At 36.1% G+C, this 16,899-nt stretch overlaps 3 protein-coding genes and 1 long non-coding RNA gene across 6 annotated transcripts; all 4 read right to left on the bottom strand.

Annotated features, from left to right (window-relative positions):
- Positions 1-318: 318 nt before the first annotated feature.
- LOC130740297 (arabinosyltransferase XEG113-like) lies at positions 319-8,120 on the bottom strand. 3 transcript variants are annotated; one of them, XM_057592843.1, is made up of 14 exons: positions 7,964-8,120; positions 7,661-7,870; positions 6,660-6,956; positions 6,324-6,529; positions 5,643-5,748; positions 4,880-5,136; positions 4,652-4,787; positions 4,260-4,354; positions 4,110-4,163; positions 3,047-3,160; positions 1,876-1,974; positions 1,660-1,779; positions 893-979; positions 319-777 (listed from the first exon to the last, which is right to left on the bottom strand). In XM_057592843.1, the coding sequence occupies exons 2-14, from the start codon at positions 7,815-7,817 to the stop codon at positions 610-612; spliced, it is 1,896 nt and encodes a 631-aa protein (XP_057448826.1). In that variant the 5' UTR covers positions 7,818-7,870; positions 7,964-8,120; the 3' UTR covers positions 319-609. The 3 variants fall into 3 exon arrangements, with proteins under 3 accessions (XP_057448826.1, XP_057448827.1, XP_057448825.1); XM_057592844.1 differs by having other exon boundaries at positions 7,967-8,062; XM_057592842.1 differs by having other exon boundaries at positions 7,661-8,053.
- A 2,455-nt stretch (positions 8,121-10,575) lies between these two features.
- Positions 10,576-11,110, bottom strand: LOC130735779 (uncharacterized). Its single transcript, XR_009018561.1, has 3 exons — positions 10,888-11,110; positions 10,707-10,808; positions 10,576-10,626 (listed from the first exon to the last, which is right to left on the bottom strand). It is a non-coding gene; the product is annotated as an uncharacterized LOC130735779 (long non-coding RNA).
- Positions 11,111-11,800: 690 nt separating this feature from the next.
- LOC130735778 (uncharacterized) lies at positions 11,801-14,179 on the bottom strand. Its single transcript, XM_057587676.1, has 3 exons — positions 13,506-14,179; positions 12,146-13,313; positions 11,801-12,034 (listed from the first exon to the last, which is right to left on the bottom strand). The coding sequence occupies exons 1-3, from the start codon at positions 13,700-13,702 to the stop codon at positions 11,846-11,848; spliced, it is 1,554 nt and encodes a 517-aa protein (XP_057443659.1). The 5' UTR covers positions 13,703-14,179; the 3' UTR covers positions 11,801-11,845.
- A 3-nt stretch (positions 14,180-14,182) lies between these two features.
- LOC130737128 (uncharacterized) lies at positions 14,183-14,913 on the bottom strand. The gene is made up of 2 exons (XM_057588896.1): positions 14,773-14,913; positions 14,183-14,683 (listed from the first exon to the last, which is right to left on the bottom strand). The coding sequence occupies exons 1-2, from the start codon at positions 14,911-14,913 to the stop codon at positions 14,183-14,185; spliced, it is 642 nt and encodes a 213-aa protein (XP_057444879.1).
- Positions 14,914-16,899: the final 1,986 nt, after the last annotated feature.

Raw genomic sequence — 16,899 nt, 5'->3', positions numbered from 1 at the left:
GCCACAAAATGTAGGGTACTAACTTTACCTATTTTATTAGAGTTGGCGACTAAAAGCCATAAATAAAATTTGCAAGGACCAAATTCAAATCACATATATGTTATGGGGACTAAAAACATATTTATCCTTTAAAAAAAAACTATTAGGCTGGCCAATGCTGAGTTTTAGTTCTAATCATATAGTTTTGAGGTGATGGCTATGGTGCCTCTCAAAATAAGAGGTACCATTTTGGGGTGAAATTACAAAATTACCTTTAATGTATACTTCAATTTCCAAAGATTAAAATAGGGTTGAAAAAAGATATTTTAGTCATTTCAATGATTCAATCTCAACCATCAAATATTTTAATATTATATCTATGGATGAAAATTACAGCCTCATCTAAGAAGTTGAAGGCTTCCAATTCTCTAGTTAGAAATGCTTCAAACTTGATAGAACATTTTCTTGCCATTGTTACACAAGAATAACATTGTCTCATCTCTGATAACTAAAAGATTATTTACTTTGGAGTATACAATCTTGGTCTTGACAATGAGCAACCACCTTTGAATATCTTGTGTGTATATTGTCCATCGTAGTGTTTTAACAAAGGTAATCTTGAAGTTGACCTCACCAAGGTGGATGATCATCTGCAGAAGTTTGAGGAGGGATTGGCTTCCATTCAGGTTTCTCATCCCAGTACATATCATAATATATGTGGCCAGGATTGTGATCCAGCACACAGCACCATATACCCGTGTAATGCTTAACACGTTTTCTGAATCTATCTTCGCTTTCCTGACAAAAAAAAAATTAATGACATCAGAACACGTCGAATGAGCATGAATTTCTTCAAATCTTCGATGAAAACACATAAGGTAAAGCTTAAATGGAGCAAGCAAAATAGCCTTGCCTTGTCCATGAAACCCGTGAAAGCATCTTGCATTGAAGAGAATTGGATGACTTTTACATCCTTGAATGATGAAAATACTTTAATGAACTGAAAATTCAAGTAGAAACAACCATGTTAAAATACATCCTAAGTAGAACACTAAAAACAGTACACAATCAATGCAATTATGATTTTGGATAAAAGAAAAACCCTCCATTTTGAAATCATGAGCCACTGTGGGAAGGGTGTTACCACTCACATGAAAAGAAGCTCTTATTCAGCAATTCTAAGACAATAGAAAGAGTCTCAACTTTAATGTATTCAGGAGGAGTTACTTTTGAAAGAACAAGATTTATGTTTGGGAAGACTCATCCAAAGTAATTCTTAGAGATACCAAAATTATGTTTCCCTGGAAGTAAGATTTCTTAATTTCTTCAGGGAACCAGGATTAATTTTGGGTTGACAATCAAACATGACAACTTAACCACCAAAAGTCCTTGATATTCGTAATTATCTGGCTTTATACAATGTGTGTGATGTGCCCTGATAAGTGATAAGAATTACTACTCATAGTCCAGTCCAGACATCATGTGACAAAAATTTCTCCAACCATATTTTTCAAAGTGAGCTTTCCAACCAACTCTTTAATGCGAGTTAATAACTTGACTGGTAAAGCCAAACAATTCTGGCACCCGGAAAATCTTATCGATGTACTTCATACGGTTCATTTTGAAGAAATTGAAGTCTTGAACAGAAATAACCATTAAATGGATCAAAATTGCAAATACCGTTTCTTCATTGCTATGCTTTGGAAATTTAAGCACTTTCCCAACTGTGCTATTATTTGATGCATTACAGTCTTGGGTTCCTTCTTTACAGAGCTGAACATCAAGCCATGAATTTTTCACCTGAATTCAATAACCCAGGAATAAGTTTCCCCTGATTAAGATACAACGGGAAAGAATGCATGGTCTAAAATTTAGATAGAATTGATATTTATTCACCTCTGAGGGCAGAGAGGGGTTATCAAGAATTGAATACTCTCTGATATCTATTCCAGGGCCAAACTCTTCCTCTGGGAGTTCTTTCAACATGACATTCACCTGCAATAGAGTACATTTCCATAGCGGCATGGAGCAGCAACAGGAGATATTTTAAAATGTAAATAACAAAGGGCAGAGAAGGATAAACGATAGGGAAAATGCCACATCAAATGTTGTAAACTAATGTGCACAGAATATTCTGCAGTACTAACTGAAGGCTCTTCTCTCGGCACACTATTTAAATGACTAGAAAGAATTAGTTTGTAGAAAGATTACATCTAATTCATGAAAACAGATGAGACTAGAATCAGTGAAAGCACAAAATTTTAAAATCATATAAAAAAATAACATGAAAACAAAGAATTTTCTAATTGGATTTGATGAAATCATTGGAGGGAGAGCATATTTTTACACCTGAATAAAGCACCTAAAATAACTGTTTACGCTTTTATTAAAATTAACATGATGATGAACAAGAAGTTGGGAGAAATAGCGTGTAAGTGGAATCTCATTTCCACTCTTCAAGTTGATTCAGGCTCCATCTCCTTAATTCCTTGTGCTCCTTAAAATATTAGGGAATAAATTGACCACGACAACTCTCATTAAAGGCCATTCAGGGTTGCTGTCAGAAACATGTTCAAAATGTTTTCCAAACAATAGATAATATCTTAAATACTTCCTTTTAATAACTTCTGTCATTGACTTTCAGATCTTTTCATGTCTATCATTATTTCTTTCACTACTTGAGTCTTGACGTGCAATTATATGTAAAACCTTTTGTTTACATATATATGAATTCATTTATTTCTCTTATAATTCATTAGATTGAAAGAACAATCCAAAAGCTTGAGAAACTTGGACTTTTAATATGGCTTTGAAAACTTTTGAAATCCATTGCCCCCCAGTACTAAGAACAACATTGCTCAGATTTACAATTTTCAGTGTTTCACCTATGTCATAAATTATTCTAATTTGATTCATTTTAATACGTAAAACTTATATTTTGAAAGCTCTGCAGAGGACTAAGAACTTAAACTCAACTCTAATGACTTTTATTGAGAAATCTACATCATCAAAAGTGTAAATGAACAACAATAACAATAAGAAACTATTTAATCAAAACTGGAAATACCTCGAATACATGGTCCAAAGGACACAGAAAAGGTTGTCTGGTCATAGACCCTTCCAAAACACCAGGATGGGGAAACCATAGCCTATCAATCCTGCACCATAGTGGAGGCATGACCTAAATATATACATATTGAACCCATTATAAGATCAAAATATATAACTTATGAAATGAAAGTGCAATAGAAAAGAAAAAAACATAAAACTACTAAACCAGCGAAATCAATTGCCAGAGTAAAAGACAACCAGGTATATCAACCATGGCAACATGTTAGGCCATAAAGATTGTTTTTTAATATATTTGATTTTGGAGAGTAGGATTGCAAGCAATTTTAACCATTTGAAAGTTATTTCCATGAATTTTTTGCCTGCATCAATAAACTTTAGGCAGTTTTAATGGAATCTAATTTATTGAAAAGGGGGGGGGGGGGGGAGTGAATAAACCAGCCATGAAAATATGCTACTTCTTTTAAGCATATTGCGCAATGTGGAATGAATTACATCAATCAAAAAGCAGTACGACTTTTAAAAAAATTGCTTGCATTTATGGGAACATGAACTACACTTATAGGAGTGTAGAAACTGAGCATATAAACTTTTTGGAAATATATACTCTCAATGTCAAATTGTGATGAATCTAAATCAAAGAATAGTGTAGTTGATTAAAAATTGAGAAATGAAAAGAAAAACTATACTGAATTAAAGAGTCAGAATAGGAAAAAGGAGAGAGACTCTCCCCAAGGCCCAGGGGTTTCCCCATCTCAACAGAGATCTTGCTTGGTTCTCTCCAAAATACAGTTTCCATAAATTCACATTTCCACTATTTCCCTTAATTTATATAATTGAGTCCACTCAACTAACTGCTCCAACTAATTGTAACCACTACCCTTCTACCCAAGACTATAAGATATGGATGATGTAACTTATCAAGACTATAAGATATGTTTGTTTCATGTACTTTATATTATGAGTCACTGCGCTTAACAGTGCGGATGGGAGATGATGATACATACATGCCTCAGCAAACATTACAGTAAGCATTTATGATTCCAGAGATTAGTTCTTACCAGCGTTCTTTTGAGAAGGGAAGCAATTGCAAGTGCTGCCCTAATCTGTTTTATCTGGAAAAATCACGTTCAACATGAATTAAGAGATGTAATATCATAATTTCAATTCCAAATGCAGAAGTGAAAAGGATCAGGTCAATACATGCATACTTGGTAATTAATAAGGGTGAAATGTGATTCAATGGTATGATTCCCATTTAGCAACAAACTTTTCGGAATAGACGGCTTAAATGACAAGAAACCCCCTGCAGAAAGATCCTCTAAAAGTTAGGTTCTAGTATATCAATCAATCATAAGCAGATACCGCAACAAAAGTAAATTAAGACATCAAGGGTAGACTTTTAGTTTTCAGCATCACAATACAAATATACAATGCTAGCTTGAATGAAGAATTGAGTAGGAATCTATCAATGAATATTATAGAAGTAACAACTAACAAGTAAATACAAATAATTGAATTAGTGTATTTACACATATGCATTGGTAAAGATAATGAAGAGAATGATATAATCACTGAAATTGAGGGAAAAATAATTAATTACCAGGAGGATTATAGTATTCTGGTGGATCACGGAAAAGCATGGCTTCTCGCAGTCTGTGACGCTTTCCTTCAGTGCCTGCATATTGAAATGTTGTGTGCACTGCATATGGCTCCAACCTGAGTTGCTGATACATAGCCTGCAATCATAATATGCAACCATATTTTCAGGAAAACAAAAGGTAGAGAATATAAAAAGTCAGAAAATCAAGGATTATTATATATGTCCTACCTGGACAAAATATGTATGTCCACTACAGAAGATACTTGAAGGCAAAATTCCCAGCTTTAGATTTCCATCATAAGCATAAACAAGTCCACTGTCCTCATCAACAGATGGTCCTAACTGTCTGTGTACAATATCATTAAACCCATTCTGATCCCATATCTTATCATCAGCTAGAAGCAGTTCTATCCATTCCTTTGCCAACTTTTTTGCAGACTCCGTTGGTCTCCAATGGAAAATTCCTATGTTGTAGGCAGCACCAACTATTCAAGGTGATAGACACAATCATCAATATAGCATACAGTCTAATAAAGCTTAAGCAAGTGCGACAAAATGAGAGACAGGGAGAAGAAATATGTGAATAAGAGCGTTGAGATAGAATAATAAAAACAAGGGAGAAAACTCCTAAAACAGTGGTATTTAATTTGTTAATTCAGCTTTATCCCAAAGAATGTGCGAAAAAATCAATAAGATCAATTTTTGTTTCTAGTTTCAGGCTCTAACTGAAAGGTTGCATAATGAAAATGTAATTTGCTAGCTTCTAATCTAAAGTCATAGCGAGAGGGAAGCAAGGAACTATAAAGTGATGCCTGAAAACTTTGTATAAGCTCACATACAAGGTGACTAACTGCTATCAATCACCTAAGGAACATTTTCATGTCATAGATGTCATTTGATTTAGACTTGCAAATGATTGGGTGAAACGTCAATATAACTCATAATTATGACAAGTGCAGACAATAAGTTTTGCTCATTATACAATATTCACCTTCTTGCCAAACTTCCAGTCTATCATCAACAACTGTCGGTATAACTTGATCACTGGATGTTAAAACATCTGCTTCAGGATAACGAGCAAGATATGGAAGTGGATTCTGCTCAACAATTACATGATAGAATATTTGTATTAGAAATCAAATATATCTCAGAAGAACAATCACATAATAGGGTTGGAGACATCCTTAAATGAGTATAAAAGATGATTATACACAATGAATAACAAATAGAAAAGTAGTAATATTGGCATACAAAAAGTGGGATACAAGATGGATTACTGAACTAACAAGCTAGAAAAGAAACTACATAAAACCTTAGATGATATTATTACATACATGGAATAAGGGAGGAAAAAGGAAACATCCACTCAAGAGCAGTGCTAGCAACACACTCTTTTGAACGCATTCTTCCACATACTCCCTATCATTGGTCTATTTTTAAAAAATTCAAGACATTTGCCTTATAAATTGACCAGTTTCTAAAAAAATGTTGACTTTTTTAAAAACAGACCGAACACATGGAGTGTGTTGCTACTTGCAAGCATTTCTCCCGTGTCAATACACATTTTGCTGCTCCTTTCAGAATTTGGTCATTCATAAAAATAAAAATAAACTAAGCTAGCATATGAATCACCCTGGTAATTTAACATATACGGAAAAATGGAGAAAAGCACCTTCAACCAAACCATGTCAGTGTCACACATCAACAGCTCGTAACCAAAAGGCAGTATTGAGTTTATCAAAATAACTTTTTCTCTCCCCATTTTATGAAATGTTGGAGACCCCCAGCCAACATCTACTGTGCTCATGTGGCTGCCCATGTCAAAAACTGGTACGCCTTTCCAATAAAGCGCCTCCAATAATTCGGTATCCATTGCACCTAAAAGGTAGATTTCAAACATAAATTACATTGTCTAACAAACTGTTCATAATAACAGATGTGCAGTTCTAGCAAGGGCCATAACAAAACTCAACAAACTACTATATAAGGCTTAAAACCCCAAACTCACCAACAAGATAATTAGAAACTCCCAGATCATTCAACTGTTTAACCCAAGTCAGAATAAAGTCCATAAATGCATAGTTGCCAAATGTCACTATTATAATGTTATCTTTCACCCTTTGTTGAACTAGTTTTTTTGTCAGTCGGAAAGACTTCAAAGGTGGCATCTTTTTACTGACTGGAGGAACATTCAAAATAGGTCTTGTGGACACATGCTGTGTCTCCTGGGAAGGAGAGGGCGCAACATGCACAGTTGCTGAGTGAGAACTGTTGAGTATTTTATCTGTAAGATGAGGATCATCATCTGAAAAGTGAAAAGATGCTCAGTTAAGGTTTGAAATCACATCCACAAGTGAAATGAAGAGAGAAACAAAAACACAAATAAAAACTAAAACCAAGTCTTGATGAATTGAAAAGTGTCATACAAAAGACTAATTGAAAGATGCCAGTAGTAAAGCTAGTGCACTAAACTCTGTCAAACAACCACTTAACCCAAAAGCTTAAGCTGTTGGGTAAGGGCCACATCAATGGTTTTATATTATATTCTAACACGCCCCCTCACGCAAGAGCCCTTTGGGCTTGAAGCGTGGATAAATGCACAAGCCCACCTACCATGTGCTTAATTAAATTCCACTTTTAATTAGAAAGTGAGGGGAGCATGGATCGAACTCTAGACCTCTCGGCCATAGAGGCTCTGATACCATGAAGGAGGCCTAACTTATCCCAAAAGCTTAAGCTGTTGGGTAAGGGCCATATCAATGGTTTTATATTATATTCTAACAAACTCAATAAAAAGCTAAGAGAAATTGAAGTGGAGCCAGTGCTGAATGCTTCAACTCAATATGATCACTAATAACAATAAATGTCAAACTGAAAAATGGGTATGTCACATTTAAGGCAAAACTAACAAATAACCAGAAAAGACATGATTTTGATGGAACCCCAACAAATATAACCATGTATATATCAATGTATGCATGAAATTATCAAAAGGGTATAGCGAGGTACTCGTATGAGGACTGAAAGATGACCAAGCAGCAGGGTTGGTGGATGAGGAGTATAAGGCGGAGAAGATGTAGAATGAGGAGAAAACGATGCCAACGATGACAACAGTGTAGATCGTGAGGAACAGAGGCCTCGAATTAGCCACTTCCTCACACGCCATCGGATTCTGATTCACACAGAAGCTACCACCTCCATCTTCCGATTTCACTGTCTCTGCAAAGGTCAACAGACCAATATGGTTGTTATTGGAACATGTTTGATTAAGGAATGAATATGAAAAAGAAACAGCTCAAAACGAATCTTAACAACTCTAATTCACTCAGAGAAATGGTTCTTCGACAAGGGACACCAGGACAGTGAAATTATTGCAAACCAAAATTAATTTTATCAAAATCAATTCCTTGAAATACATTTTTGAAAGAATATGAATCTTCATTTTTTTTAAATATAGATATTGGAAGGAACACAAAAACTGTTCTGCAAAATAATAGTGGTAATAATTTACTTCTTTTGACTTTCAATCTTGCATTTTTTATTAGTTAATCTTCAGAATTGATTTTAATAAATTGTTTGGTACTACTCCCTATGTTGTTGACTAATTTTCTTAGATTAAGAAAAGTGGTTATTACTTTAAAAAAGTAGTTATTAGTAATAAATTTGTAAAGAAAATGATTAACTTTACTAAATTACCCTTAATTACTTTCCTATGATTTTCTCTCTCTAAGTTAATATTTCAAAAAGTTCATCATCTTTTTCATATTAAATATGAGAGTCAATTTGAAAAAAATTATTTAATATTTCCAAGATATTAGTAAGAGACTTATATTTATGTACAATTTTTTTTTCAAAAAAAATGACTTATATTAGAGAACGGAGGGAGTAATTGTTTTAGTAAAAATGTGCATATGTGCTATATTGGTGTTTATTTCACTAAAGTTGGGACTAAAACTAATAAATAAAATATTGATGGGACTAACTCTGTTTCACTCCTATTTTGAAGTAGCGAGAAATATATTTAGAATGTGTTCGTTTTAGATTAAAAAAATAATTCTTAAGTGTTTTAAAAGGATTAGTTTTTAGTTATTTTTAGCAAATAATAATTTGATTTGTGTTTAATTTTTTTATTTTATTTTTGGTGCTTCTGAAAATTACCAACAACAACAAAACAAAACCACACCTAAGGGGGGCCTAATGAATCCTTCAACACCTGAAGCTCCGAAGGAGGGGATTCAACAATCCTAAAGCCAGGCGGAGGAGATAACGCCCCTTTGTCGCGCAAGCCAATCTACCGAAGCATTCTCGTCACAATGAACCTCACACCAACGAAGTCTTCCAATCCCGATTCAGAAGCTCTCGAGTATCCATCAGCAGTTGAGCCTAACAATGGAAACATATCCTATCATCTTCTCCTAGCACCGCGACGAGATGTGAACAATTTGTTTCGCAAATCACTTCCCGAAAGCCCCGAAATCAAGCTCTCCACAAACCCTCCCTTCAACGCTTCAGCCTTTGCACGGAAAGCTGTTAAATAATTTTTTATTTTCTTACTCGTTTAATACAATAGATTTTTTTTTAAGTTAGTTAAAGTAGTTTTTCTTATTTCATAAAATGTTTAAAAAAAACTAAAGCAAATACCTTAAAAAATGTATCTTTTAATTAAAAAATGTTTTTTAGGAAAATAAAAACCCACTCTTAACTCTTGAAAACAATAGAGAATAGGTTGAGAAGGAAGAAAATGAAAGGTTGAACATTTATTTGGTGCTTGGGCAGGGCTAGGCCAAAAAGAAAAAAGAAAATATCACAAAGCAAACTACTCCCTAATAAACGAAGTACCAGTCGCATCGGCAAACAACAGAGTCTCCAACTTTGGTGGAGCATCCTGAATAACTTGCAAAGCTTGTTCTAGCAGGTACCAGCTTTGGCGAAAAATCCGCACAAGTATTACCTTCCCACAACCTATGTCGCGCATGCACCACCCAATCACGCCCCAGCAAGTCACGAATGTTACCTATAAAGGAAGCATACCAATGTCGGGGAGGAGGGCTCGTCGAAGCAAATCCACATCGGTGGAGGAATCCGAGTAACAACGGTGAATGAAAGGTTGAACATTTGAACTGAAAGTTTGAAAAAAAAACATGAAATGCTTAATAAATACTTATGTGTGGTGTTATTCTTTTGAGTAAATGTTTGTTTTGATGTTACACTCAACGTCAACTTGATTTCACATATGACATATAAGTTAGAATTTGATATTCACCACCTTATTAAAAAAAGTTAGAATTTAATATGTTGAGTTTAACATAAATTGAAAAAGTATGACGGTAACACGTTGATTTCAACATGGTATACTATCCACTCACTTATAAGCGGAGATCAAACGCAGTTTAGGGGAATTAGATTTCCCACCCCCTGGTTTAGAATTGCCACCCTAGCCTTTTTAAAAAAATGCCGGGAATACCCTCCGGGACTTAAACCTCCATACCAGTCCAGAGGTTGATGTTCTGGACTAGTCCGAGAGTTAAACGTTCGGATTCTTTAATTACAGTTAAAATAACATGACTTTAGCCCAATTGCAGCAAATATAACATGACTTTAAAATTGAAAAGTTACATAATCCAATTTAAACAAAATTACAATACATAATCCAAGTTAAGCATTGGAAAAGTAAAGCAAAATTTCAATACATAATCTAAGTTCAGCATTTCAAAAGTTACACAAATAGTCTTTAATATAGAATTAGTAAAGAACTAATATTAATCTTCTGTTATGTTTGTGAAGCTTCCAGGTGGAGGTGCACTGTCCTTTGGAAATACCTGTATAATGAAAACAGATTCAAATGCTTTGTTGTAGATGTGGAAAAGATTCAAATGCTTTATTTTAGATGTGGAAGAAGATTATCATACCTTGACTACATTGAACAAGGTTATATTCAGATAACAATTAGACTTTCTAGGAGAGAACACAGCGACCTGAAAGCAAAGTGAAGAAACGATGTGATGTCCAAGTTGTCCAAAGAAGCTTAAAATGTTAAAGTTGCCTATAGATTAACCTTTTGGAGAAGCAGAACAGATCCAACAGTTATGTCTTTCGCAAATACGCTTTCAGTGAAGACCTTGTGATGGATACTAGCGCCAACAGTGCCCGTAGGGTCCTGAATCTCAATCTCAGATGGCATGAGAGAAACATGAATATAACATTTCACTGAAATATAAGGAGGAATAAGGAAATACCTTGAGTGTAACTGTTGCATCTCCAAACCCATTGGGATTGCAGGATTTGATAACACCGATGACGTGATCTACTCTTTCATGATGGTGAGTGATTGCGCCCAGAGGAGTGGCAGATCCGTTTAATTGCAGGGCTGAAAGCCAAGCATTGGATTGGAAATCGGGATCGGTGTCGTGGCCGTCTTGGAGGACTTGCCTAACGAATTGTTGGGTTGAAATGTTTGGTTTGTCGTCAGTGGATCTGCGGTGAATCATGGCGGCCTGGACGGCGCCAGCTGGACCGGGAATGAGAGGACGGGAGCTTGAGGCAAGGTTGTCTTGGCGTTTGCAAGGGCGGATGAAGGTTGATGGTGGATCTTGTTCCATTTCTTCTGGTTATTTCCTGCAACAAGGGAAGCAGGGAAGTAATGTAATGGTGTAGGATGCCTTTGGTGCATAGGGGACTAATATAGGAAGTAAAGGGATTTATGGTGTAGGATGAATGAGTAATGGGGTTGGTGGTGGGGTTGGTGGTGAAGATTAATGGTGGTCAGAGTTGGTTGTGTAGGCAGTGATGGTGGTTGAGATTGTAATTGATGGTGGTCAGAGTTGGTTGTGTAGGCATTCTGCTGCTTGGTAAGGGTGATCCAGGACTATAAGTTTCGGATCAATCCAGGACTTTAAGTTTCGGATCAATCCAGGACTATAAGTTCCGGACTGATTCATAATTAAATTTACCACCCCCTTTTTAAGACGTCCGAGAGTTGAAAACCCGGATTAATATGAAACTTCAAGATTTGTACCTTTCAAACCAGATACTGTCACAGACAGAAACATGAAAATGCAGTGACAATAATATAGGACAAACAGACCTCGTTACAATACTGGAGCATTGTCTTAATACATGTAGGAAAATATTCTTGCTAATAATATGGTTACAGTTACAGACATGGTTACAACATTACAAACATGAATCATATTATCAATCTTCTGTTATGTCTGTTAAATCAAAGTTGGTAATAACACGAGGACCAATCCAAACAGTGTGTTCAGTCATAAATCTATCCAAACGCTCTTTATACGGTTTACACCATTCGGACTCGGGTTCTTCAACGTTGTATTCCCATTGGGGAGCAATTGGCGGCATAGGATGTCCAGACACCAACTTCAGCTACATTTAAGAGTATAATAGTAAAATTAGATATATTTCAATATAAATTGTTTAACGTGACAAGAGAGTGTATTAATAAAAAAGAAGATATGTATTTAATTGAGGATATACCTGTACAAAGTGATTGGTCACATGACCAATAGCTATGACAGGATGTTCTAACGGTGGGGCGCCTCCTCTCATCGGAAGGTAAGTGTAACTAGATTTTAACGAGATGGAGATGAAAACCACCCGAAACCGGTTAGCAATAAGGTACCCCATCTCCGGTAGATGCATCCATTTGGCTTTAGTGGCCCTAACATCAGGAGGGAGAGTGAGACGATTGTGCATGGCTTGTACCACATCATAACCCCACATGCGTGTATAGTGTTTCTCATAGAGTGTGAGTTCTACAACCAGCAATGCAGCGACGGCTCTGTATCCACAATTACCATCCCCAACAACATCTATCACTTCATGTATATATGGCCATAAAAAAGATGGCAACTCCGGTAAGTAGATTTTGGAGCCGGTGGCCGTCATAGCTTTCTTGTTCTTTGATTTAGGAGCTTGCGATGTTGGATTTGTTTTAGGAGTTTTGGTGAGCCTAGGTTTCCTCTTGCTAGCTTTCGCTTCTTGTTCTTTGGTCTGATTGTCAACAAGTTCCCAATGTGAAAGGTCACGTTGGGTGGATCCTATTGATTGACCTCTGGGAGGTTTGGTTTTCCTCTCCTTGGACGATTGATTGTGCTTTATCTTCACCTCAGGAGGACACAACGAACTGATTTGAGGACAATAAAGCTCTTTAAGTTTCCTTCTCAGCATACTTTGGCCCGCATCATCCAAGGTATTGAAATGAGCCCACAAAGCCTCAATCTCTAGCGGCATGCATCCACTGTTTGAGGTTTGACTCTCCACAACAGGCACTTGTTCCCAAGAAAGTATCTTCCAGAATGGATCAACTGCTGCATACGGAATTGAGGCCATACTTTGAAGTGCACAAGCGCAAGATAGTCCATGAGTGACTTTCATCACGCAACCGCATTTCTCACCATGACCCCAAAATCTGTTTTGTTCATCATACATTAGGTGAAGTGCATGTTTAGCAACGAATCCTCTCATATTCTTATACATTGGAGACTTGAAACGGTGCTCTACAATGTTAATACTGCGCTCAAACGATGCTTGTATTGCATTGTGGCGTACAATGGTCAACCTATCAATTGCTTCCCATGAATCGCACAGGTTACCCTTGCCGTTCCTAAGCATCTTCTTCAAGCTTGCATGTGCACTTTCAGCCCTGCATACAAACATGAAGCTAGTCTATCGAGCCTATCAAATGCATACAAAAAATGAAACAAGCCTATCAAATGAATCAATTCTATCAAATGAAACAAGTCTATCAAATGCATACAAAAAATGAAACAAGCCTATCAAATGAATCAATTCTATCAAATGAAGCAAGTCTATCAAGATTGCATGTGCGTAGTACCTGTTACTTGTTGTCGTTCCAAAATGCTTCACTCTGTTTGTCCATGCCTTCACAAATTTCTCCTTGTGAACCAACCAAGTGTCATAAATGTACGATGTGAACCTTGGATGATCCTTACACATATCACACATGTCGCTCCATTCCTCCTCAAATTGTGTAGTTGTTTCCGCATATACCACTTCATTCCACTTTTGCATCACTAAGGCTTTAAAATCCGTTGTGTCAACCCACAATTTGCACTTTGCCTCAACATTCTTGTTTATGTGAAATAGGCATAGTAAATGGGTAGCCTCAGGAAAAATATTCCGAACAGCACTGAGTAAAGCCAATTCCCTATCAGTCACAATCACTCCAGGTAATCAGGCAGGGTCAGCAAGTAGAGATTTCATGCACTCCAAGGCCCAAACATAGTCAGGTGTGCGCTCACGAGTCATGTAGCAAAATGCAATGGAGTAAGTCAGACCAGTAGAAGTGAGGCCAACCATTTCAAGCAATGGAATTTGAAATTTGTTTGTCTTGTATGTGCAATCCATGATTACCACGTGAGGGAATGTGTTGAAGAGTTTAATAGCATTAGGATGAGCCCAGAAAAGTTCCATAATGACACCCGAATCTTCTTCATGTCTTTCAAAGTGAACATAGTTGGCTTCTGCCAACTTCTTCAACAAATATTGCATCTATGTAAGTGGCCCGCGGTCTAGTTCTTTAACTTTTTTGATGCGATTATACACTTGAGTGATGGTAGACAAGTTACCCGGATTATTTTCCTTCAAAGTGGCCAACACGTGTCTCGGTGGGACCCAATTGTTATTCATGTTGTCGACTTGAACATTCTCTTCTTCTGTTAGTCGACCAGCATAGGAATGGCCAACCAAAGATCTAGCTGGTTCATGGTTGTGTACCCCTTCCAACACTTTCAGCCACCAATTTCTATCACCCTCCGTAGGTCGTCCTTTAAGTTTAAAAGGACAATTACATTTTTGTGATCCGGTGGAGTTGTACTTGAAGGACTTAGGGTCCTTGTACGGGATATACACACCATGCTTCGAGCACCGCAGAACAATATACATATTTCCACCTTTTCTGGAATAATCAGACCTTCCAGTCACAATCGCATATCCATTGTCCTTCCCAACATTCTTAGCCCATTGTTTAAGGTCATCAACAGTCTCAAATATCTGTACAGTGGTAACATATCAATTTAAAATTAGTAATCAATTCAAGCATCACTAAACAATAATGTCATTATGGTATACGCAATGAATACCTGATCGGTCGACCATAAATGAGTGGTATCCACACTTATAGGCTGAACATTATCTTGTTGTTGAAGCAACATTCCTTCACTGACATCATTATCTTGTTTTAGAAGCAGCATTTCATCATCATAGAAAAATGTGCTCGTCATACTGCCTGCATAAACCAATCTGCCACTGGTTAACAGCCCGTATAATGAACATTCGTACTAATCCGAGACTGTAACTTTCGTACTAATCCGAGACTATAACTCTCGTACTAATCCGAGACTATAACTTTCGTACTAATCCGAGACTTGAACATTCGGATTTATGTCGAGGCAGAAAAGTTGAAGTGATGGTGGTGGCAAAAAATGAAGAGAAATTTAAATAGTAGAAAATATAAACAAACGTATATATGTATATTATAATGGATGCAATGATACATACCAAGGTGGTGCTGGTTGATGAATGTCGCAACCGGAGTCGCGACGGAAAAATAATATAAAATAATGTAGAGCCGCCACCAATTTATTTAGGGAAATTGGAACCCTTAAAATAAACTCAAACCAGTCTGCGATTATAGATTTGAATTCGGGAGTCACTTACATGTGGGGAAGGTTTTCGCACCCCACGATGTCCGTTTAGAAAAACGGTACCTCTAATTAATTGTGCAAAATCTAAAATTATTTAATTTACCCCAAGAAGAGAATTTCAATCTTATTTAATTTTATTAATAAAAGGGGGGGAAAACTATTTAGAAATTTGGCCCGACAAACTTTGAAGTTTGCGCCTACGTATCCCCCAATGTGCAATGGGGTCTTCAAGACCACGTAGTTCTTGAAGTTTTTTTGGTTGGTTTGTGTTTTTTAATTTTAAAAGGTTTGATATATATTCAGATATCTTAATTTTTGTAGAAAATAGATCATTTAAATCGGTAAGTGTATATTATTATATGTAAAAACAACCCAACCATTAGCAAATGGTTTCAAAATTATTTTTTGTGAGATAGTGTTTTGATAAATTACAAGTGCAGAAAGAAAAAGAAACAGGTCCACGGCATATATAAATTTGTAAGGAATATATTATTTTAAGTATAGATTATCCTTTCTTAAAAAAAAGTAATCCTGTTGAAAAGAAAATAAGGAAAAAACGCACACAGGAAAACGGTAAGAAGCAAAGGGACAGAAAAACATGGCAACGAGGATCGAAAATGGAAGTCGACGGCAACACGGTGGAAATTGGCATTCACAGTACCAAATTTTTAATCATCTCAATGTCCTTTTTAATAGTTAAAGAAAAAAACATTTGTAGGTCATAGAAGGCAAAGATAAAATAAAGGGAGACCATATAGTTTGTGATATTTACCTTCCAGCACCCAAACGATTCACGATAGGGAAGAAGAAAAAATAATTTTCCTTTTAATCACAAATAGATCAGATTAAGACAAACAGATATATGTATCGATTTTCAAAAGGGAAAGCATAGTGCATATAAAAGAGACAACTTTGTAAATAACAGGTATTAGTAATAACATGTTATCTAACAAAGATGAGTCAAACCTTTTCAATCACCACCTGATGATGATCTTGCTACTGCAAACCCAGTCTCACACTCTTGTGTTTTAGAGTTGTAGTTCAAAGATGAAAATACAACCCCAAAAATGATCACTCTGTTTCTGCCTCTCTCTCCTCTAAACTCATGACTGTATATTTTAGAGTTGCAGTCCAAGGATGAAAATGCAACTCACAAGTGATCCCTCAATTTCTCCCTCACTCCGAACATGATTTCACCACCAAACTTTCCCCTCTATTTATAGCTGCGTGTCTAGGGTTTCTTGCTCACAATTCTAGAATATTCTTGGGAATCATTCCTCACCATTCTTGGAGAGGAAGAAAAGCACATCTAGAATAATCTAATTTATTTTTTGTATTTATTACTTATTTTCGTTTTTAATTAATTAATTAATATTACAATTCTGAAAATTTTAATTAACTACTATAAATATAATTTCGAGTGCTATTTTTTATATTAAATAAATTTTATTAAAGGTAGGACAAAATTGGGTGCTGACAATGAAGGTTGTTGGTGCTGGTTGATGAAGGTTGTTGTTGGTGGTGCAATGATGGTGGTGGGGGATTGAGGGGTAGTAAGAAAAG

Source organism: Lotus japonicus, chromosome 2 (genome assembly GCF_012489685.1).
Source record: "Lotus japonicus ecotype B-129 chromosome 2, LjGifu_v1.2".
NCBI classification, from domain to species: Eukaryota; Viridiplantae; Streptophyta; class Magnoliopsida; order Fabales; family Fabaceae; genus Lotus; species Lotus japonicus.
The sequence above is the reverse complement of the archived record's forward strand: the minus strand, read 5'-3'. Positions and strand labels throughout refer to the sequence as shown.

Coding starts and splice junctions, on each gene's coding strand:
- LOC130740297 (XM_057592843.1), bottom strand. CDS start 7,817: ATGGCGTGTGAGGAAGTGGCTAATTCGAGGCCTCTGTTCCTCACGATC. Junction 5,137..5,642: donor ACTGGAAGTTTGGCAAGAAG/GTGAATATTGTA, acceptor CACCTTGAATAG/TTGGTGCTGCCTACAACATA. Junction 4,355..4,651: donor AGAATACTATAATCCTCCTG/GTAATTAATTAT, acceptor ATCTTTCTGCAG/GGGGTTTCTTGTCATTTAAG.
- LOC130735778 (XM_057587676.1), bottom strand. CDS start 13,702: ATGCAAAAGTGGAATGAAGTGGTATATGCGGAAACAACTACACAATTT. Junction 13,314..13,505: donor GGAACGACAACAAGTAACAG/GTACTACGCACA, acceptor GTTTGTATGCAG/GGCTGAAAGTGCACATGCAA. Junction 12,035..12,145: donor TGACCAATCACTTTGTACAG/GTATATCCTCAA, acceptor TCTTAAATGTAG/CTGAAGTTGGTGTCTGGACA.
- LOC130737128 (XM_057588896.1), bottom strand. CDS start 14,913: ATGACGAGCACATTTTTCTATGATGATGAAATGCTGCTTCTAAAACAA. Junction 14,684..14,772: donor ATTTATGGTCGACCGATCAG/GTATTCATTGCG, acceptor ACCACTGTACAG/ATATTTGAGACTGTTGATGA.